The sequence below is a fragment of the Callionymus lyra genome, chromosome 7 (assembly GCF_982586985.1).
Source record: "Callionymus lyra chromosome 7, fCalLyr1.hap1.1, whole genome shotgun sequence".
Classification (NCBI taxonomy): domain Eukaryota; kingdom Metazoa; phylum Chordata; class Actinopteri; order Syngnathiformes; family Callionymidae; genus Callionymus; species Callionymus lyra.
This window is the reverse complement of record NC_141824.1, coordinates 21950289-21975101: the sequence shown is the minus strand read 5'-3', so window position 1 is coordinate 21975101 and position 24813 is coordinate 21950289. Positions and strand designations below refer to the sequence as shown.

The 24813-nt window shown below is 37.6% G+C and overlaps 1 protein-coding gene across 1 annotated transcript in view; it reads right to left on the bottom strand.

The window, feature by feature from the left end:
• Positions 1 to 22225, bottom strand: part of schip1 (schwannomin interacting protein 1) — a 189783-nt gene extending 167558 nt beyond the window's left edge. Inside the window, exons 1-4 of the mRNA XM_087796382.1 lie at positions 22117 to 22225; positions 14226 to 14293; positions 13958 to 14044; positions 11855 to 11987 (exon numbers count right to left, since the gene is read on the bottom strand). Coding sequence (XP_087652508.1) covers positions 11855 to 11987; positions 13958 to 14044; positions 14226 to 14293; positions 22117 to 22221 — 393 coding nt within the window. The 5' untranslated portion in view covers positions 22222 to 22225. The remainder of the gene's footprint in view (positions 1 to 11854; positions 11988 to 13957; positions 14045 to 14225; positions 14294 to 22116) is intronic.
• Positions 22226 to 24813: the final 2588 nt, after the last annotated feature.

Below are 24813 nucleotides of genomic sequence, written 5' to 3'. Positions count from 1 at the left end.
TTAAATAGCATAATTGGAAGAACTCAAAAATGTTTAACTTATGTTTATTTTTTTTTCAACATCCTTCCTCATTAATGTTTTCTTCATTTCTTTTTTACTTTACCTTTACTCAGATCCTTTCCTTGTGCCGGGAATTGAGTCTCTTCTATAGCTGCAACATATGGTGGATATATGAGCTGCCTACGGCTTTTTTAATTCTCAATAGAAAATAACAGCAATTTAAGATAAAGGTTTTTAATAAATGTAGATGTGTGTGGGAACAGAAATAGGCACACACAATTATAGCCACACACTAGATTGCGATCAATTTAATATGAAGCCATTAGTCATGCAGCTGGAATGCAGGCAGTAATGAAGACTAGATATGACAAGGGTCAAAATGCCAGCGATCGCAGCGGTAAAAGGGAGGCGTTATAGGTCGTGATAATTTCTACAATCCCATCAAATTAAGAAAAAGAAGTGATAAATGGAGCTTGTGTTGCAGTGGGAAAAAAAAAAGTGTTTCTAGACTGAGGTGGGAGAACACATGAGCAGAGAAAGCCCTCGGCGCTCTCTCATCGTTTGTACAAAAACACAAACCACACTGTTGCTCACAGTGAACACTGCAGCACCGGCCTTTTTACACCCGTGCCCCATAGACTGGAAAAACATCGACAGCCGAAGTACGTAGGAAATAACACGGACAATCATACACACAAATGAAAATGTCAAACCGAAATGCCAGTTTGCGTGGTCTAACCTGCATTGCAGTGTTTTTTTTTTACTGAAGTGAAATATAATAATAATTAATGACCAGAGTGTTATTGGTGATGCAATGCTTTGCTTGGAGTGTGTAATCAGCACTTGTCACGCACACATTTACACCACAAGTAAAAGTGTTGTTACTGTCACCTTCAGGAAGATCGTTAATTAAATTGACTCGTTTTTTGTTTTGTTTTTAGTTGAAATAAATCCAACATCAAATAGAAAACACAATTGAAGTAATTGTACTCGATGGGAGGGTTGGTGTAGAGACTTAACAAAATATAGCTCGTTGCCTCTGCTGTTTCCCAGGTAACAGCTTTAGGTAAAAAAAAGAAAAATGATAGGAGGTGAGATAAGGAGATATGAGCTTAAAAAAAAACAGAATAAGAACAGGAACAAAAAGAAGTATTACAATCAAAGAGAGATGTCAGAGTCTGCAAAGGAGAAGTGACATGCTTTAAAATTATTCCACCAAGACCCGAACATAAAGTCAATCTAACCTCATGTATCTGGTGTCAAGTCGATGGGTCTCATTTCAGCCGCAGACCATATTCTGCAGAACAATTGATGAAAAATGCTTCTTCTCACAGCTGGCTGATACTATTCATGCTCCCATCTGAATCTAGAAGGCTTTTACCCTCTCATCCTTTCACACTCTTACTGATGTTCTTTCACAATGTCTCCGACCGGGGCTGCAGATGGAAGGGACTCAGGAGGCGTTAAAATGTTCTTTCCTTTGTGTCATTTCATCTCGTTTCTTCACTTCTCCGCTTCAAATGGATCCTTCACAATTCGGAGGAACCTTCTTCAAAGCTTTTAGTCGGGAAACTAGTTTCCTCCAGTGTGTATGTGAATTTCTGATGTTCATCTGGAGAGGGGATTTTTTACATATTTAAAAAAAACGGTAAGTCTATGAATACTTTTGCCATTAATACGACAAAGAATTCAGTTCATTTTTATAGATTTATAGATTTAAATTCTCATCAGGATTTCCCTTCAGTATTTGAGGTGTGAGATAAAAAACTTACAGATAAAAGCCATTTATAACAGATGAAATTGCAAAGGTGGTCATGATTAAAAAGGGGGAAAAATGACCCTTATCGTCATCTTCTTATATATTCAGAGCACTAATAGGGGTTCGTAAGCAAAGCTGGCTAAAGGCCACACGCTTAGGTCAGCAAATATTTGAACACACATACACGATAAATGTGTGCAATATGGCACGTCCTTGGGAACGCGACCCGTTATACATATTTTAAACAACCGTAATATTGCACACCTTTATTTAGAAGCCAGTTTATTTCCCACCGCTGTACTTAATGTGGCATGTGTGCATGTTTTCTCTTACAAAAAGCTACAAAAAGGCAACATTTAAAGCATGATTAATAAAATATAACTACGAAAATGTGACATAAAAACCATTACCAAAAGCAGGGGCTGGTGGGAAAATTGACCAGAACTAATTAAATGCAGCCCACACACCAGTAGAGTGCACAGGAAAGATCTAAGAGATAAACTGATACCATCTCCATGAGCAAGGTCGATCTCGTACTACTTTTACAAAACACAAAAGGCCTTCAGAGCAAACAATATTTGTCACACAATTTATATCCTGAATATGGTCATGTTGGCAGTTGTGCTAGGGGGGCTGGACCAGCACCTGGACACCGACAGGCCGAGGGCAGGCGCTGATATCTGACTGCTGGGTCGAGGTTTGAAGATGAAGGTTGACTAGCGAGGAGATAAAAGTCCACTGATAAAAGCCATGTGTGCAGAGATGGAGCTCGAGCAGAATCTCAATTAGGTCGGAATATAATGCGAGCAAATACTTGTGTTTTTCTGATCGTGGGTAAAAAGCAACCGGTAAAGGGTTTTGATTAAATTGTCAAGCTGAAGAAATGTCCTGAACAAAGAGTGAGGTAATGTTTGCGTGGCAAATTACTAAAAATAAAATAGATCTAGGGAAATTTAACTCAGGGTAGAAACTATTTGGATGGAAATGAGCTGCTAGGCCAATGTCTGTATTTTGTATGTTTTAATGTATAATAGAGATTAAATTAGAATATTGCAAAGGAATCATTTTCTGATTTTTATTTTTTATTTAATTGCATATAACATGATATTAAGGATATTTTGTAATGATTATAACCATTTTGTATTTGACAACCTTTGTGATTGTATAATGGTTTTGTTGGTTGTCCAGAAGCACAGGTGGACAAAAGCAACAATACTATCAGAGTGTGTGTTAAGTGAAAAGTAGGAAATAATTCTCACACTCTTTTTTTTCCTTCTATATTTACTTCAAATAAACCAAAATTCTATTATATAAGAGGAAACAGGATGACCTCTGGCTATCAGAGTGGAACAAAGGTTTTCCTTACAGACTGAGGGGCAGATTGAATGAGAGTCAAAGGTTCAGACAAAGATAGGGTTTAAAGACTGGTAAAAGTAATGATTTTTCTCAGCAATAGTTATATTCCAGCTGTCTAAATTAGATGGGAGTGTGTTTAACACAATTGATTTTGAGTGAATCTATATGGGTTTTCTAAATGTCTTTGGCTACACATAACATCCATCAAGTTGCAATACTAGAGAAAAGTGAAAGCTTGTAAAGTATAGTAATTAAGAAAGTGCAAAAACTTGGAAAGAAATTGGGGTCATTTTAGTCTGAAGGGGGCTGCAGATATTCAAGATGGAGACTTGCCCACACACTGCCTCCATTTTAATACAATACATACCATTTGGTACACACAGATTACATTATTTCTATCTGTAATGAAATACAGGCTGTACCGGCAGTGTGAGAACCCATTAAATAACCCTCACCATTGACTTCATTTTTTTTAACAGTCAATTACATTTTTTTTTTTTTTTGGTTGTTTTTAAATAAATAAATGAAATAAATCCATATGTGCCCAAAGATCATCAATTCCAATTTAGTTAATTTAATTGGAAATCTACCAGGGATTCAACCAGATGGATTAAAAATGCCTGTAAGGTTTATGATCGTATGTCTCCACTCTTTGTTAAAATCAGATTACAAATAAATAAAAACGAAAATCAATATTTATCACCAACCTATCCATCTTACTTCTGGGGAGAGGTTGCGGAGAATCCAGAGTAGAATCTTACTGAGGAGCAGCTTCTTTCCCTCAGGTGTCGTATCAGACATTATTTTTTACTAGTATTTTTCCTTGTTGTATAGTTACTTCAAGGGACCTGACAGTACAGAGATATTTGGATGTTTCTACGTGCGTCTTCGAAGAAGCTCCAGTCCTACATTAAAATGGACACACAATTTTCTTATTCAGAAACTATAAAAAGGAACCGATTATCCGAAAATATTCCCTATATAGTCGACAAGAGGGCGAGTAGAAAATGGGTGAAATTTGAGTGAATCATCTCTTTAATGAATATTTAAACTTTATTAATATTATTATTTCTCAATTCTACATCTCTTAATTATCCATCTGAGTGGGCTGCAGTAACATATTGTATTCCATTCCTAGTGAATGGAATACTAATTTAAAAAAACAACTTAAATCTTCATTATGGGCTTGTGCGGAGACTTTACGCTTAACATCAGAAAAGATGCTTTTTATTTATTGATATTGACGTCAACAAAGGTTTTATATCTTGTAAATAGGCAATTTTCATAACATTTTTAATGCATTCAAAGCAATTAAATTAATATTAAGGAGAGATTATTTTTAAATCTTTCATCCGGTTACTGCATATAAACGGATGCATAGTTGGTGTCGGCAGTAAATTGATAAAAAAGAAGGATTACATCCAGGAAATTACAAGGGAACTGTGCTTAGTGAGTCTAGCAGCAATCCAAGCACCTAACCAGCAGGAAATCCTTCAGCTGAAAGGGTGTTAGTTCAGCTCTCACTGGTGAGCATGCATTAAAGATGAGAGTCACTCACACCCAACAGCAGCAGAGCCTCCTTTCACATGTGGATGCATGAGTGCAAACATGTTGAAATAATCTGCAACAAAGGTCTTCAAAACCAAGTCTTTAACAGAAAATAAAATGCCCTGGGAGGAGAAAAACATGGAGAACACAGAATTTAAAAAGTAAATACAGTTCTCTAATTCTATAAATGATTTAAAATGGTCGAGTATGGCAGCTGCTGCGGATGAAATGATGCAACCTTGAGTGATGCATGTACGTTGCGTGCGACCGGGAGAAGAATTCATTTTGTATTTAGATCTTGCTGCATAGAGGCAGGATCTATAGGTGAATCAATGTTTCGCTCGTCACAAGCACGAAGCCAAGAGGGCGTCACAGGGATAAAAAAAAAAAACACTTTTAAATGTGTAATCTCCACTAATTTTTAAGATAAATCAATCAGAAAAAAAAGAACAATTATGTATCTTTAAGTGCAGGTCTCCACATTTCCAATTTTTTTTTTTTTTTAGTTTTAACCCCTGATAAAACAAATATGCATATGTACAGTGTAACAAATAAAAATACACATTTTCTGTCATGTCTAGACCAGATTGACAAATGCCTCTGACTAGAATAGGCTGTTGTATCAGGCAACTGTGTGCTCAGAGGGCCGTCTGGGAGATAAGGAGCTAAATATAACTATTCCTCACAAGCGACTAGAGCTACGATCCTGCTGCCACTGACACAGCTAAGCTGCCTTTCACAGGGGTTTGGCATTTCATTGATAATACATGTTTCACATGCTAAATCAGTACATCCATTACAATATTACCTTTTATTTAGAAAATAACAATATAAATGCATACTGCACTACTCGGTCTGGAACCACAATCTCCACAATTTTTCGTTGGACACTGTGTCTCATCTCCACCCGTCCAAACCATCTGGTCTCCCCAACATTGACTTCAAACTTCATCACCAGGGATGTGCGGTCAGGGTAGGCAGGTGAGGCAGTGCCTCACCTCTCAATGCTCAATCCATCAAAAACTGTGTTGATACATGCAATTGATGCAATATAATGCTCACAGATACGTTTATTTGCCTTGGTTTTCCACAGTCTGGTTGATGTCTTTAACCATTAGAGTTTAATGTTTAATGTAAGGGTCTTATTTAGTTTCGCTGATCAGAAATACAACTGCAGTGAAAAGGCAAAGTTTGAGGCACACAAAAACGAGACTCATCAAACTACATCACATCTCCATTGAGGCGAGAGACTTTTAAAACTAAAAGAAATAAGGTGGACTTTTACAACAAAGTAGCGGAGGTTCGTGTGGCGAAGGAAAGCCGTATGGACTTTATTTACAGATAAAATTAAGACCATAAATGGTTTTAATTTCAATCATATAAAAAAGAGATATGACTAAGAAAAATACAAAAGAATATTTCAAAAATAAGTTTTTGGCCTTAAATAAAATATTCTCTGTTTTTCTCATGCTTATATTGACCAATTTAACAATCAATTTATATATTTTCATGATAATAAACTCTAGTCCTTTTTGCGTAAATCTAGCCAATCACAGAATGCACCACGCAATATCAACCAATCAGAAGCAACATAGGGCGGGTCTTTCTTGTGATCGAGTCATCGTAACTTAACATTTTAATAGAAATACAGCGCTGACATCATTCTGCTGTCAAGCTAACTATCGCTCGGGATTCTTCATTTTTGAACCAAATTTAAATCTGTAGAGTCCTCGCTAAACTTTACGGTAACTTCCCCTCAGTAGGAGGAAATAATCGTTCGGCTTTCAAATTAAGAGCATTGAATCAGCTGCATCTTACTTGTAATCCTTTAATATAACAGTCTTACTCTATACCGTTTAAAATCCACTTTTGCTAATCCTTTAAAAATATTTATCATTCGTTCTTTTTTTTCTATATCTAGTGATTGTTTAAAACAAATTTAGATTTACATTTTCAGCCAATAGAAAGGTCTCAGATCATTAAGTTTGGTTGAGGTTAAAGATTTTGAATATAAATTTTTGATAAATTGACAATTAAAACACAATATTTAAGCTATGACTCTTATGTCAATGTCAAATATGACATGTTTATAAGGCTGTAAATCAATATTTATCGACATTCCAATACTGTCATAGATCTAGAGGATGTAGACCAACATCCCACTAAATATCATAACAATTCAATACAGACTTTTGGAGAGATTATTATTATTATTATTATTATTTATTTTTTAACATCTTCATATCATATTGTCAAAGAGAACAGATAGTATGATATCTATAACTGACATAAAGGTAAGGACATCAGTCTAATAAAATCATTTAAATCGTCTTTTACATTTTTACCCGAGACCATGCGCGTGTGTTTGTGCATGTGTGTGTGCATGTGTGTGTGAAGAACGCTGTTGAGCTATGATCCAGTAGCCAATTAAATAAGCTTCCCTTTTGGGTTTATATACTTGTAAAACTGACATTAAGGAGTCAGTGCCTGACCAACCATGAACCAATTTTTCTAACATGGTGCTCACCAATTCTACCTCCCTCGCAAGAACAACGTGAATCATAACCAATTACATAATAGATGACTATTCAAATACCTGAGGCCTTAGCTAAGCAGGTACTGTGTACCTTAAAGAGGCATGATATGAAAGGGTTCACTCTGTACACCAAATAAAGTTTGTTTCTGCATCCCATTTGCCCTGAAGCTCTTAATATTCCATTGAAACTTTGGTTCAAACCTCTTGGCTTTATCTCTCCAAAGAGCGCTGTAGGGTTCCATCTGTAGGCACAGCAGGGTCCCTGTCAGAGGTGCATTATCCTACCTCTGATCTTTATAACCCATATTAATGTTGGCTTATGCAAAGCACATATATCATAGTAAGAGGCTCAAGTTGGAAGAAGGCAGGGGGTTGGCCATTACAGGTGCTGAGAGAATAGCTATACCACTGACTCTACGCCTCCTTTTCTCCTGCTCTTCTCTAGTCTTTACGTTATGTCTCTAGCCTCCAGGGATCTCATTATGGTAGACACACTGGCTATAAGAACTGAGCCAAGATCTGTGTACGATGGACTCTAGATGAGGGTGAGAGAATGTATAGGAAGAGTAATAAACTAGAGATGAAACAGTAGCAAAGATGTAGTTTGGAGAAACTAAACGGCCGAATATTATGCAGGGAGGATGACAGAACAGTCGAGCATAACGCCTTTAGGAGTCTGATTGTTATTGCCGCTGCAGATGGCTGGTGTATCTTTGAGCGGATTTATACCTTGTTATACGGGCGCATACACGTGATACCACCATGTATGCATGAGACGTTTACAATTCCGTCGCTGTGTACCTGTTTAGCTTAAACAACGGTAGCTTAACAACATGTTGGAAGGATAAAAGAAAAGCTGAACCCTGAGGCACGATTGTTTGTAGACTTCTTTAGGGGTTTTTTTGCCGTTGCTTTCAGACAGTAGCCACAATTCAAACAGCAGATGGAGCTGGCCGGTACTGATATAAGAGACAAAGGTAGCTTCAGCTTTCAGATTCCAAAAGAAAGGAATTGGTTTCACGGTATTAAATCCCTAATGAGGCAATTGATTTCCCCTTCCAAAGCTGACACTGGTGCAGTGTTGACTGCTCAAATTACTTCAAGTTAGATCGATGTTTCTTTTTGTCATGGGTATTCCAAAGTTGTGTCCTTTGTTTCACTTAAATGTTTTTAATTACAAATAAAACTGTATGCAGTCTTTGGATTTCATATTATGGTATATGCTATTACATCAACATCATCATAAAAGTTGGCATATTCTTCAAGTCTGAATGAAATCATTATATGCTGATAAGGTATTATACACATGACCTTCATAAAAAGTATATTCCAACATTGTATTTAGTTCAAAAGTAACAACTGGGAAAAAAAGGATGTTCTTACTGACACACAGGTCGATGTAGATTGTCAGTAATTTCACTTTTACCCTTATTATCTCCAGAAGTCATCTTCTCGCCTCATTTCTTTTGACCTCATAGTGTAGACATGATAAATCTCACGATATCTTCCCGCCGGCCTTTTAAAAATCAATGGCTATTTCTGTGCATCGCATAAGTGAGAAAAGCTTGTGTGTAACTCTAGACCCAGAAAATCCAGATAAAATAGGTGACAAATGTTTATATCTATTTTAACCAGTATAAAAATATGTTTCAACCACATAATGATAATTAAACAAATCAACAGAGAATCCAAATAATAAGTGAAGACAACATCTATTCATCAGTTAGATATATCTCAGGATATATTTGCAGGTAAAGATTCTAAAAACATTTGAAAAAAGACATCGTCTGTCCTGATCTTGATCTAACTGTCTATTTCAAAAAGTAAATTAGTTTGAGTTTGAGTTCTACTGCATGCGACACCGTGTCCTGCTGAGGTACATTCATGGCTCAGTGGCTTCTTTGATGAAACAGAAAAATTAATCTGTCTAAATAATCTTTAGAGTTAAAGTAAAAATGCTCAAAAGGAGTCACGTTGGTCTCTTTGCTGATCAACACTCTTTGTCAAATGAACATTGAATATGTGGCCGCATCAGTGAGAAACCATCTGCAGAACATGGGTAGTGGTCTGTGTTTCAAACTGAAGGTGTGTGTGTGTGTGTGTGTGTGTGTGTGTGTGTGTGTGTGTGTGTGTGTGTGTGTGTGTGTGTGTGTGTGTGTGTGTGGGAAGAGGTGGGAGAAAATGGGTGATGAGACAAGTTGGATGAAGCCATCACTTTGCTTTGTTAGACTCGTGCCGGAGAACGATAAAAGAACGATCTTCAGTGGGAGTTTAGGAATGCTTACAACCACGCATTTTCACTTATTCCACAGGAAAGAAATGGGGTTTCAGCGAGTGGCACAGTCAGAGGGTGACATAGGGATCCCAAATCTAGCAAGAACTTTGATAAACATTGCTTTGTCTCTGGCACTAATTCTTCAATCGCTCCTTTAGCAAACTCTGAGGTCTCTTTACCACATCATCGCTGATGCTTTAAGTACCAAGGCTCGCAGTAAGATTCCTTATAACAAACACCATTAAAACATTTTCAAATCAGCTTTGATCACTAGTTTGTGTCTCTGACTCAAGCTTGTCTAACCGTTCTGGGGTGGGGGGGGGGGACACTTGAGCTCATCATGGGATCCACTTCAGATGACTCATATGATGATGAAGAAAGCATTTCAAAGCCTCACAGAGCGGTGAAAAACTGTCCTGGCTTACTAAAAATAAACTAGACTGATACAAAGAAATGCAGATCACACTAGTGGATTATCTGTGCTACAATGTCCTGGAAGGATGGACAGAAGGACGGCTGCAGGGATAGACTGACTGTGTCCACTGTGGCTCCCTGAGGGTGTTTTTTTAATGATTTTGTAGAAATGCCTTTCGGTGATGTTCAAACATCTCTAAACCTGGTATCATACCAAGTCCACAAATCTTTCCCTGCAGGAATGCCAATATGAGAGTGAGGGATATCGATTTACTATCAGCTGATCTCAAATTGCATGTTGGTGCAAGCCCTTAGAGTACAAGAAAATGTTCTTCCAGTTATAGTTAACAGAACATTAGGTTCAGTATTGGCTGTACACAGAACCACACAGAAGAATAAGTGTGTCTTTCTTATCTTACTGTATGCGTTCTTCTGACTCTGCATCCAATATACAAGCTGCATTCAATAGACGGAGTCATGAAGTATGCATGAGCATGAACCTTCTCTCCTACCTTAAGGGCAGGACCACAATCCTCAGAGCCTAAACCTGAAGAACCCGCACACACCAACATGCAACAGAATACAATATATGGTTCTCTGGCCCGTCTGTTTGAGGAATACGTTTGAATACATTTAACACACCTTTAACACAAGATCCAGCATTTGGAAAGTGTATTTCTTAGCTTTTTCTTTTTGTTTATCTGTACAAATCAAGGTTATAAACTCACATCTTTAGAATAGAACAATCATCTCTAATTAACCTCTATCTGAAATACACTGAAAGCTTCACTCTGTTTGCAGATTGAAACAGATTTATTCACACTCGTTTTACCTAGACGACGGGTGTCCAAACATTTTTATGATAGGAGACATTTGATGAAGTGATAAAGGGGTGGAGGACAAATGTCTCATTTAGAAGTTCAAAATAAAAACCACATTTATCTCCATCCTGTTTAACACAAAAAAAAGAACTTCTTCACGGACAGAGAAGAAAATGTTTTCAGTATTTAGACACTTGACAAGAGCTTATTTGTATAAAAAAAAGGTTCTATTTAGTATTTTTTGGATGAATAATACAGTCAATATCAAAGACCAGGGCCGCTGGAAATCTACTAAAGTGCCACAAATGTCTGGGTTGCACTTTGGACCTGTGTTTCTGACATGTCTCTAACTTCAATCTGGAGTTTTGTTTTCCCATAACGCAGACACTATATGCTTAAAAAAAAACAACAAACTCTTCTTTCCAGGCGAGAAAATTCTGCGAAACGAAGCAAGTGCAAACACACTCACACACACACACGCACACGCACACGCACACTGCCTCAACATGACACCATCCCATCTGTTTGCTCAGGGAATTTGCTTCACTGTTTAGAAATAGAGAAATATCAAAGCATCTCCCCCTCACACACACACCAACACACACAAACCGGTGACTATGCAGACATGACATCATATTTTTCTGTGCAGTCTCTGCGTGGGCAGAGAGATTGTGCACACTGATGTGATTACAACTCTTGGAGCCAACACAGACTAGAAAACCAGGAGGACTGTTCACTTGGTGCGTTTCTTTGTGCCACAACCAGGTCCACTATATCAACACACTCATCACCACCTCTTTTTTTTCTGCTCCTCTTTCTCCCGGTGCCCCTTCAACACTTGAATTTCCACCCTCGAGTTGGTACAAGTGTGGTGAGAAGGTTGACGATGAGATGGTGGAGGACAAGTTTAGAGCCACTTCATTAATCAATCAACCAGCTTTGAAAATTGACCTAATTAACTGCCAATTACCAACCCGGGCACCGAGCCAGCTGGCAGTGCATCCGGCCCTACAAATACCTAGTGGTCTCCCCCCCGATCACAGTGGAGGTAAACACTCCTCCCTCATCCACTTTATTGGTTTGTTAAACTGCCGACACCCTGTCACCGATTTTTTTCCGCTCGCCGGCTCGTGTCTGCTTCCTACCTGCGAGATATCGGGGGCTGCCTGGTCGCTCTCCGTAATTGTCGGGTCACGAAGATGGACGCTCGAGTCGCGCTCGATCTGCTCGCCGCAGCCGTCTTTGCCGGACACGCTTGCTCGCCAGGCACGCTGAATTCTGGCGAGAAAAACAAAATCGAGAGGACTTATTATCTATGACAGAATGCTATTAAAATGATGAAACTTTAACACGGTTACTGAGTCATAAAATGCTTAGCAAAGCCGTTAGGATAAACCCAACTTTATTATGAATTAAAAATAACAATCAATATTTTGTAAATGGGAGCAAAGTTATGGAATTGAGCTTCCATTTATAAGGTCTGATTTGACGGTGGGGTCTGCACTGGTTAGACAGTTTACAGCTGCGATACTTTAACTACCCTGATTTACACAGTGCCTCTGAGCAACTTCTCTCTGCACTGTTGTCAGGGTGTAAACTACTCTCACACACAGGGGAAGGATGGAAGGGTAATCATTTTGTCAGCAGTTTTATGTGAATAGTAAACTAGTGATTTGGTTTTTTAGTTACGATGCCTTTAAAACAGGTTCATTTTAGTTTTAGAGTTTTGCCTAAATAACTCAGCCTTACGACTTCATAACAGTGTTCAATAAAAGAGAAATTTGGGTAAGAATTTAACCAACTTAATCACATTCATTGAGAGCTTTTCAGTCCTTCTTTGTTCCGAGTGAAGGATCGATGACATGACGGGTCAACAGATTGAAAGAGAGACAATTGAGACAAATTGAATTTAGAGCATAACCCTCCAGCACCAAAACCAATAGCTTTCCATTTCAGCCTTCTTTAGCCGGTATTCTCACCACTTGTCCTCCTGCTGCCTCCGGCCCTCAAACAATCACCTTCTCAGCAAGTTTATTTTCACATTTTCCAACCCACACCTGTCTTTCAGCTCTATCATGTGTCAAGTAATTGCTTTCACTTTTTTACTTTGAGGTTAAATTTCAAAACATTTTCTTACAATCCTGTCGCCCGCCAACATGATATTTTAAATTGCCGTTTCTCCACAAAAGATTATCCACTTTAGAAAATTCACAAGTCTAGTCTTTTCGCTCATAAAACACGATTACAGCAGCAATCTTCTTCAACAGAAGCAACTAAACCCAGACCAGATAATTATACACCTGCATCAAGAGTCAGAACAATTACTTGAAAAATTCGTGATTACAAAAATAAAACAAGTTTTTTATGTCAAATATACCATCAACAAGACAATAAATAAAACAGTCAACAATACTTAACTATTATTATATTAAACAGAATATGAACTCAATATTGGAATTCTGGAAGTAGAAAATTCTGATAAATGGTAGATGCCTGCATGACAGCAGTAAAAATTGAAAAAACAAATATAGCTGAAGCTCTGGGTTCACTGAGAGGGAGCCAGATGACGAGAGAGTAGAAATTAAAGGCCCCTCTACACCACAAAGTGTCTCTACAGTTTAAAAGAGAATAAATAAAAGTCTCTAATTCAACATGCTTTACTCACCTTTTTAAGACTTTTAAAAACTTGAGATATTTTAATATCTATTAAGACCTAATTTTTAATTCAGGAAAGTAATGCCTTTTAGGTTATTTAATTAAGACTATTAGGCAGGCTTCTCTAGATTCAGTCAAAGTTCCACATCTCAAGTCCTTCCAAACCATCTTGACCCTTGTATTATCTCAGGGTCAAGGTTATAGGGTGGTCCAAATGGAAATTAAAATAATGGGGGGGGGGGGGTAATCCCAAAGGAGACCTCCTGAGGAATCAATAAAGTTCTACCTAACCTTACCTAAATAAAAACTGTGTTTGTGGTATCCCTTGTAGTTCTCTGGTTCAAGGTGAACGACCTCCACTGCTGCATATGTATTTCTGGCAGCCAGGGAGGTCTTTGAACCAGAAACAACACAAGGGATACCTAAAACACATTTGTTCTTTGCCCGCCGAGTAACATTGACCCTGAGATAACACAAGGGTTAAATCCAAACATTGCAAAATTAATTAAACTGAATAATAAAAAATCCAGGAGTCAAAGATTGTTACATTGAATTAGTTATATACATAACAAAATAAATTGAAAGACACTCACACAACAGCCTTGACCTCCAGTTTCTGGTGTTGTCCAGTTCGTTTGGGACTGTTGTCATCGTCCTCGTCGGACTTGCGAGGATGAATCCTAACAATATGAGGAAAAAAAACATTAAATTCTTTAAACTTTGAGGAGCCATTTCCTGAACAAGGCTTCACATCATTATTCTTCATGTTTATTTATGAGCTGTTTTTGTGTTGCTTCGATTCGACCGAAGATTTCTTTCCAAACAACGGTAGGTCCACTGATTAAAATAAAGACATATTACCTCTCCAACTTGGAGAAAGTCTTCCCTCCGCTATGATTGCAGTAGCGATGATATCTGTTCACTTCCTCCTGCAGAAATGAAAACACAAACATGTCAATAAGTTCTTAATTGTCTTTGGCAAGGAAACTAATCAGATGTGACTGCTGGAGTTAAATTGCAAGCCACCTTATCTACACAGAGTCCAGATAGAGGGAAACAATATTGACTATCATCTTCGTTAAATTTTGACTACGTGATTGTTAATATAAATGCAAATGTTTACAAACAGACGGTAGCGTATCAAAGCCACACCACAAGCTGTTTTCATTCGGAGCTCATAGCCGGGGAGAACGCAACGGCAAGTACATTTCGGAAAGAACTGCCGTGAAGCTTTCTGGAAGTCGAGCGAGGGATGTGCTTCGGTAGCAACGAGCCGCTCAATCACTCAAATCCATTCATGTTTCTCAGCTTGCTCCATGTTCTTACTTGAAGTCAAATTTTTTTTTGTCACACTAGTGCCAGCGAGGCTACTTGTGATGATAAAAGTGTAAGGTGTTCAGTTCAGTGACCGCAGTGTTGCATCACTGCATTTTCAGATGGCTTTCCATAGGTGTGTGGCTGCTGCTTCCTTATAGAGGCAGGAATCCTATCATCCTCCAGAGATTTCACCCCAGACACTGCTCCCCCCACTAGATAGTTTGGTTTGATTGGTTCATCTTGTAAAATCATTGGCATGAATAATAGCTCACATACATCATTATAAAATATACTAAATGTTAAATAACAAAAGATAACACACATTTTACCTTAATCAATCTATAAGAGTAAAAAACAGAATAATATTTGTAAATGTAGATGTAAGGTTCCCCGATCTTGCTCTTATTATCATGCATTTTCCCTTCAGATTTGCTCAGCATACCACACAAAAGACGCTTCTTAAAAACCCTGAGACTGGGTTTTCTTAATGTGAAGGAGCAGCTCCCCCAGATGACTGACCTCCTCACCTTATCTCTAAGGTAAGTTTGGACAAACTGCATTTTCTCTCTTGTGGACCCACTACCAGACAGAGGGGTCATAAAGGTCAGGCGTTATGGGGACAATAGATACCAGTCAAGGTCAGAGACCTCGTTGTTCCAACCTCCCAATATCTAAAGAGCTTTTTTGAGAACAAATTTCAAAATACAGATAAAATTCCAGTTATACTACAAATAAAAAGCAGAGTTTAATTACTAAAACATGGTCACTATACGCAGGACTACTGGTCATGTAAGCGTACACATTATTAACAAAATCATAATAAGGGTGATCGATACAAGAGCTTAAGTAGGTGAAGGAATACAGAAATAAGTGCTGCGTCAATAGACAGCGAGAGATAGAATGGTGAAAATAATATAGTAATAATAAGTGTTTTTTAAAATGTGTACGATTTTCAGATTCATTTACTATTGCATGGATCAATAATTAAGAAAAACCCTAATGAAACCTGACCTCACACACTTGGTATCATTGACCTTGACTGTATATTATTCAACAATAGTTCTTATTAATGTAGTAGTTGTTATTTATGATCAAGTGACACACTTAATTTGTTTCATGGAAATCAATTTACATGTTCTGTTCCATGTTAATCTTTGTATCCTTTGTCTTTGTTATTTTTCTTTATCTTTAGATTGTGTCATCTTGCACCTTCTTTTTATTGCACTTTGTTCATGTTTCTTGAATCTATCGTGTGTGTTGCTTTGTGCTGGACAAACAATTTCCCGAAGGAGACCTCCAGAGAGATCGATAAAGTTTATCCATCTGTCCATCTATCTATGCGAGTACACCAACGTTACAAAGAGAACAGATAGGTGAAATGTATGCATGCAAATCTATCTGTTTTGAAACGTCAATTGCTCTTAGTTAAAATAAGTGCTTAACTCCAAGTGGGAAATTGAAGCATGCATCAAGTTACCTCCCTAGAGGCTCGGGAGTAGATCAGCATCAGACAGACAGAAATAAAAGTGACTAATTTACCTGCATTATCATTCAAGATAAATGATCTTAAATTGAACTGACGCCAACGTGGATTAGTGAAAGACAGAGGCTCATTCTTGAGAAATATTTCCATCAAATTAATTTACAGATATGATGAAGGGTGTGCAGCGATGTTAACGACTGCTTACAATAAATGTCTTTTTTTCAGCGTTTCTCATTAAGGGATGCCACTGCAACTCAACCCTGGTCACCGATTCCAGCCCTCATTTACTGCATCCATGAACCTCTTCCTTTATATTCCTCTTTTACCTGTTCCCTCCATCTCTCACATTCTTTACATCCCAAACCATCTGGCCTCACTTACAATTTCACCAAGTTCCCCACATGAGCTGGTATGTTGTTAACTCAGAACCATAATGGCACTGGTCCTGACATGAAAGGTAGAAACCAGAACGAAAAGCAACACATATTTTCTTGCCTGATATGGGTTAAAACATGTATAAAAGTGAAACTAATGTGTTAATTCAAGTGTCTCTTAAATCGATCTTGGACCTCTATTGTATCATCAGTATGTGTCTGTTTGTAAAAAACTCCCTTTTCATTGAAATATTAAACAGAAAATGATCGTAAGCCCCGCCCACTGAAAACACAGTTTTTCTGGAGATAAAATCGTGTTTACCATAATCACACCCACTCTGCTGTGACTGGTCAAGCATCACTGTTTATCACTGCGCGTCATCAATCTCGGAAGTCTCCATCTCCAAGGGACTCATTGTATAAACAAAGCCGGGCGGGATTAGAGCTGGCTGAAGGAGGAGTGAAGCCATTATTACATCGCAGTGGACTTCGCTCTTGTAACCTCTTTTTCGCTGAAGTGTCAGAACGGGGGGGAAATTCATTTAAAAATATTTTCAGATATTGTATTTGTTTTATAACACATTCAAAATTGTTATATTTTTCAAATGTGTAGTTTAAAATTTTGTTTAAATCTTGCGGCAAATTTTGCGTTCATTGCATAGTTTAAGCACTGGTACTGTTTCATAAGTGCTGATTTGGCACAAATATAGGGGAAAATGTAAACCTATTACTACTTCTAACTAAGCTTCCTGTCTTTTCTTATATAACCAATATTTCATGAATGATGTTACTCCACTACCACAATGCATTTATTTCTTTGTCTTAGATCACATTTACGTATTGTTGATTATTTATTTAATTTTTGTTGATTATTTATTATTTATTTTTAATGTCCTTTCATCGTCTACTTCATGTTTTGCCTCTTGGGTCTGAGAGGAGTACAATTTCATCTATGCTTTATGTCTTGATACATATATATATATATACACATATATATATATATATATATATACACACATATTTGACAAATAAAAAAACTTGAACTTGAACATGTGCCACCCTACATGCACTCTCTTCTTCACCTCCCTTGAATCAAAGGCTTCAACTGTCTTTGTTATTCTACTTCTATTCCCGGCAAACCTCTCATCCGTCTCTTTTCAACGAACATTCCTTACTTTCTTTTGCTTCTACCGACTTCCATAATGACTGCAATGTTATTCAAGACAAACCTTGAAGAGGAAGAAACCATAACAAGCTCTACCATGCAATATAGGGCGTAAAATTAGGGGAGAAACTTTATTATACTCAAGGACTCATTCTGAGTTCGGGGGCAGGAGTGGAGTAAAAGTATCATGATGTTCCGTTCTATATTAGTCTTTGTATCCTTTGTCTTTTTTTTTCTTCTTTGATCTATGTTCTTTATCTTTATCTTTAGACTTAGATTGTATCATCTTGTTCTTTCTCTTTATTTCTCTCTGTTCTTGTTCTTACCTTTTAATCGCAGTGACCTGAACAGGCTGATTCAATCTAAGATGAAGTTTAAGTGAAAAGTATAAGTAATTCGGCGAAGCTTCAAGTTTTGCTCTTTTTCTTAATTGATCATTTTCTACAGCATCAGTGACATCGTGGAAATGTCCCCGAGTTTCACACACTCAGGAGGATTCATTTACTTCAGATTAATCACATCTGCAGACGAAACAGATCCATAATAGAGTGCGGGTGTCAAGACATGATGAAACCTGATGTGAGGAATGAACACTTAAGCAGCACCGGGCTACAATTCAAGCGAGATGGTGTAGAGTAACCGGTAAGAAGCAGAGGAAGGAGCTGCTATAAGTGGGAGTCTGTGAATGTGATGAGTGAAAAAGTGATTATACTTTCTATCCGAATGCAGAATCGTGCACCTGGGAGAGCTGCGTCTACATTTAACCATTAGAGAGCTGGCTGGTTCACACGTATGGAGGTGGGAGAAACACCCAGGATATGCACAGCTACACATTTCAAAGATACACACTAAAGTGAGGGGGTGCACTGGAGATCAAAGGCTGAGCTCATTCGCTTGGACAGAATCAGCCGTCCATGATCTCAAGTAATGGGATGGAAGTGACAGGAAAGAAAAAATAAAAGGGTGTGTACGGTACAGTAAATACATCTATGTGAGTAAAAACTGTTATAAGGAATTTTTCTTTTTGGTTTTGTGGCTCTGAACCAGAACCGCTGCACACACACACACACATATATATATACTATCAAAGGATGCATTTCTTCATCATGTGAACATAGAAGCTGGAGAGACAGCGATCTGTCAGTGTGTGGGCTCATCTCGCTCCTACACAGGCTATTACGACTCAATCGAGGAGTGTTTGAGTGAGCAGCAGCAAACAACACTCAGCACATCTTGGTCCCACCGGGGCCAGAGAGGATAATGTACTTCTGAAATATGACCTTCTTATACAGACTATCATATATTTCCCTGGATATTGTTCAGCACTTCTTTTTTTTTTGCTTCATAATTATATTAGTTAAAAATTACCATTTATGTTTATTGTTTTTAACAGATTCATTTTTTTTTTAAGATTATTAGCTATAATAAAACAATAAATAAATTGTTCATTTGGTACAAAGGTTTGCTTTTGTAAGGGTCTGAAAAAAAAAGGTAAAAACATATAACTGGGGGCTTTAAAAATGGCCATATTTCTAATACATTTGAAAGCCAAATAACCAGGAGAGAAGAGAATAAAGATAGATTATCGGCCTGGTTAAAGGGTATAAACCTGCAAATCATCCGTATTTAATATGTTTCATTGAAATTCGACACGTTTGATTTTTTCATGGGGGTATTTTGCCTTCCTTCCGCCCCACCCCCCCCCCCCCCTACAATAAGCAAAAGTGAAATCTCATTTCATTATCATGCAATACAAATGTTTTTAAATGTAATCAAAGTTGCATAAATTTGAATTTTTATTGTGGTCTTCTTCTTCCAGGTTCCAGTGCCAAAAAACACTTGCTTACAAAGTGACGAATAAATCTTCAGAAAAGTCACATTATCACACACATTAACATGTTTTGATCAAGCAGGTCTACAGAAAGTTGGCACCAGACGACCAACAAAGTACTCAGTAGTAGTGCAGTGTATTGGCAATCTGGCGATTGGATTGGTATCACGATGATACTGTAGAAGCAACAATATATATTGTTTATTTTAAATGAACAAAAATCGTTATATTTATATTTTCTTACACCCCTAGTACTCTGTACTATAGTAGTATTTTGGTTTGTTCCCCTTAAGAACCCCAGACCTTAAACACACAAAAACAGATGACACCTCTACATCAACTAGTTTATATTTATAGATATTCTGAGTAAACATTAATAATTTTATGAAGGCGATGTCAACTGCGCTGTAAATCCAATGCTTAACGTCATTAAAAACCTCCCTCCCTCCTCCCCTCCTCACTCTGACATGCTGTTTAAATAAGCCATGTGCAAAATGGTTAACAACGTGGGCCAGTGGCCGTAAAATTCAGCTGTCCCATTGATTAAGGGGTAATAGTAGGATAGATTAATGAATTCTCCGGGGGTGTACGCCTCAGCAATGAATCTGGATCTCATACGGATGCAGCAAGTGGAGCGGCGTCTTTATCCAATAACTTGCATTTCTACCCTCGCTCATATTTCACACACACCAATTACTGCTTAAGTCCTTCGCCGAGCTTCCATGTGTCCTCTGCAGTCTTCCAGGGATCTCCTCTGACAAGACATCTCACAGAGTTAAGCTGGATCAATTTGGGGAATGTCATTTCTTGAAGTCGATAATGAAATTCAACTGTCAGATGGTGCAACAGAAACTGATTGAAACGGTTGCCGAGTCAAAATGAAAAAAAAAAAAAATGTACGGGGGGAAATAGACGGAGAAGCGTATGTGTGTTGCAGGTTCATAATGTGCCGAAGAATGTTTCAAAGAGTTGTGGAGGAGGATCAGTAGCTTAAGATCCCCTGATACTTGTTCAGAATGGTATATCAGTCAAATCCGACATTCAAGAGTGACACACAAGCAGGTGACGCTCGGCACCTTTTATTCATAGAACTAATGCAATTTAATCATAATTCTATATTCTGTTACTTTTAAATGAGTTTCACTCAAGAAATATAAACAAACACATTTTAGATTCAACTTAAAAACAACAAAAAAAAGTATGTTTTAAACTTGCACATTCAGGAATAACAAAAGTTATGCATTTTGTCATAGCTATTAATGTAAGAACTGGTAAGAACTGGTTAATTTGGTTATTACCAAGAAAACCATGGGAAATCTCTAGATATCAGCTCTTAAATTACAGTATTTTGAGCTACTCTTGTTCTTATCCTTATATTTGTAGACTAGACATTGAAATCAACAAGAAAATGAGGAGAACAAGTGTCTTTTTCCAGTGACTATACATAAAAAAAAAGCTTTTTCTATCACCTATAAATGGGGCGTTTGTTACTTTGGATGTGACTTCCAACAATAATTGTTGTGTCCCAGCAAGAATTTAAAATAAAATGTGTGTGAGTCACTGTAGTTTGATCATTCATGCTACAGGATTTTACAACTTACTTATTCTTTTATAGTTTTTTATTATTATTTACAGTTCTATACATAATACAAAATGATAAACATTTTAAAGTAATTCAATCCTGCATTCTCATGATATAGCCTTTGTTACAAAACTACATTATTCCGGAATATATTGATGGAGCACAACCTGGTGCGTAATTAAATAAAATTATAGTTTTATTCACGGAAAAATCAAATTTTACTGACCCTCTTGTCGATAAAGGGTTGGAATAATAGTCCATTAATCCACGTTAAAGGCAGAAATGTATGTCCATATGACTGTCACGACCAAGCAAGAATTTCACTTCTTTTTTTTGTCAACTAAAAATACTTAAAAACACCGAAATACTTCGATACTGCTCATCTGTAATGTCCATCTTGTATTGAACCCTAGACATAAAACATTTAAAATTTAAATTTTTAAAAAGTCTATACTACACTTTAATCTTGTTTGTAGCGACAGCTCCCAGTGTCTGAAGATTTTCACTGAGACAAAAAACAATCTTTAAATCTTTTTTTTTTTTTAAACAATTCCTCATGTCCAAGCTTCAATACAAGAGGGACATTACACACAAGCAGTACTGAGGTATTTGGATGCTTTTTGGTTGTCTTTTTGGACGAAACGTCCATTTTATGGACATTCAATTTTTTTACTTAAAACTCCAAAAAAAGACACAATTTACTGTAAAATGAATCCCAACCCTTAGTCGACATATATTTGAGTAGAAAATCTGTAAAAAAAAAATATAGTTTTGGGGTGTATTAAAAAAATAAATATATTTTTTATTTTCTTCTGCATACTTTGGAGTTAGCATTGTAGCTAATAGCAATTAACACCTTTTTTAAGCGCGGAGTTAGCATTAACAAAATGTCGTGACTATGAGAGACTTCTCTCTCTTTTTTCTCCCAGCAGAAACTTGGTGACGGTGTTGGGTGTTGCTCGAGGGCACTACGGTTCCCGGCAGACGAGGTTGACGTTACCTGGTTGTGGATGCAGAGCGCGAGGTGTTTCCTCTCCCGCGCCAGACTCCCGCTGCGCCGCCTCGCCTCCTCCGCCTGCTGCTGCTGCTGCTGCTGCTGCTGCATGTTTCTAGAAGGACGAGGACACGTCAAGTTAGCGCCACAGAGAGAGAGAGAAAAAACTGTTCAAATGTGTCAAAAATCCGGCGTGAGTTGGCGGTGACGTCACACTGACCTGTACGGGCTGCTGACGCTGCCGAGCATGTCGAGGTGTGTGTGTGTGTGTGTGTGTGTGTCTGCGGAGAGACGAGGATGAAGTCGGTCGTTACTCCTGGAGCAGGAGACTTTCAGATCTCGGCAGCCAATCAGAGGCCGAGCCGGAGAACGTGTGTGTGTGAGTGTGAGCGTGTGTGTGAGTGTGTGTGTGCTGTTGCTTCTCTCAACCTGTTCTGGGAATCGAACCTTTGACAGTATGTGACGACAACCAATATACCTTTTTTTTTATGACTTTGCATATGTAGCAGATGTGGAAAAAAATCAGGGTCATCATCACAATTTTGAAGCTTTTTATTTGTATCGTTATTATTGAAATGTTGAATAAATTAAATCCCTTTATTAAACCAAATATATCCAATAATATATTTATTGAAAAGTTCAAGGATTCAAGGTTTAAGCCTTGTGTTAAATCAGTGTCAAGGTGACCCTTGTGGCCTGAAAACAAATATGTTTGAGGTATCCCTTGTGTTATCTCCGGGTCAAGGCATTCCGGTGGACTCGAAATAAATACGTTTGAGGTATCCCTTGTGTTATCTCCGGGTCAAGGTCAAGATCCGGTGGCCTCAAAACGGCTTTGGATAAATAAAAAAAAATGCAATTATTGGAATTAGAATATATGTGTAAAAAAAGAGAAGATTAAATTATTTTTATAATTGTTCAACCTTTCAATACAAGTATCAAGTTTTGGAATGAAATTATTCCAAAACATAATTCTAGGTTGTTTGTTTTTTTTTCCAGATATGTTTATTGAGACATATTCAACAATGTATACATTTTCACACATGTATTATACTTTTTTGTTTTTTTAACAGACCAGGGAAATTCAGAAAAAAATTCCCCCCATTCTTTTCCCCCCAATCAGAAAATAAAATAGAAATAAAAATAAAAATAAAGATAAATAAAGTAAAGTAATACATTAACTAAAAAAAAAATAAACAACACACAGATAGCAAACCAAAAATAGTTTTTTCTTTTGAAATGCAGTGTATACATCAAAAAAAGGTTTGAGCATTTGAATTCAATATGAATTTAATATGAATACCCGTGTGCCCCCCTCCCTCCCCACCCCTCCCTGGCTCATCTCACAGCACCTATGGAATGACACATAAAAATATAGTTTCTTCTCAGTCAGGCAGTGCCTGAAGTTCAGTCAAATATTCGATGAAAGGTTTCCACTTGACATAGAATAACTCTGTAGTGACTCTTAATGTGTATTTAATTTTTTCCAATTTAAGTACATTGTTTCTCTCAGCCATTTTGGTATTGGTGGAGCATCAGATGATTTCCAGCTCTGGAGGATGCAGCGTCTGGCAAGCAGTGAAGTAAATGCAACCATTTCTCTCTGTGCGGTGCTCAGTCCACTGGTGATGTTAGGTGAACCAAAGAGAGCAATATATGGACAACGTTTCAACTGCACGCCAAGCACTGTGCTCATGGTTGAAAAATATCTGGACCAAAAAATCTGAATTTTTGGGCATAAGAAAAACATGTGTGAGAGGTTGCATGGAGAGCTCTGACATCTGTCACATACATCAGAAATGGTGTCGTAGATCCTCGACAGTTTGGACTTTGAGTAATGAACTCTGAACAGAAATTTGAATTGGATCAGTCCAAGTCGAGCACACGAGATAGAGGACCCAACCATACGTAATGCCCTCTCCCAGTAATAATTCAAGGCTTAAGCCTTGTGTTAAATCTGTGTCCGGTTGTCTCTGGGTCAAGGTTAGCTAGTGGCCTGAAACAAATAAGAAAGTCTTAAGATGTTTCTTGAAGGAGTCGGTAGATCCATCAGCTGTGTCATCTCTGGGTCAAGGTGATCCGGTGGCCTCAAAATAAATACATTTGAGGTATCCCTTGTGTTATCTCTGGGTCAATGTGACCTGGTGGCGTGGAACACATGTGTTTGAAGAATACCTTGTGTACCTTGACCCAGAGAATATCAAACTGTGTTTTAAAAATGTTCATATTTTTTATTTGGTTATTCAACAAAAATAAATTCAACCTTTCAATATAAAAATTATTTAATTTATTTTTTCTTTTTTTTTTAAACCGCTTATGGGGTATGTAGGGGGCTGGAGTCTATCCAAGTTTCTTCAAGCTAGAGGCTGGGGACACCCTGGACAGGACACCAGTCTATTGCAGGATGCACAAAGATGGACAACCATTCACACACACACTCATACAATTTCCCCCCAAAGTTCTGTAGCCAATCAACATCTGTATGTTTTTGGACTGTGGGAGGAAACCAGAGTGCCAAGAGTAAACGCAAGCACAGGGAGAACATACAAACTCCACACAGAACCTGGAAGTGAAACTGCAACCTTCTTGCTGTGAGCATCGTGTTAGCACTGAGCCACCATGGGCCTCATTATTGAATTAAACGATTAATAATACATAATTCAATGCTTAATAAAAATAAAACCTTTCCAATGAAAGGAAAGT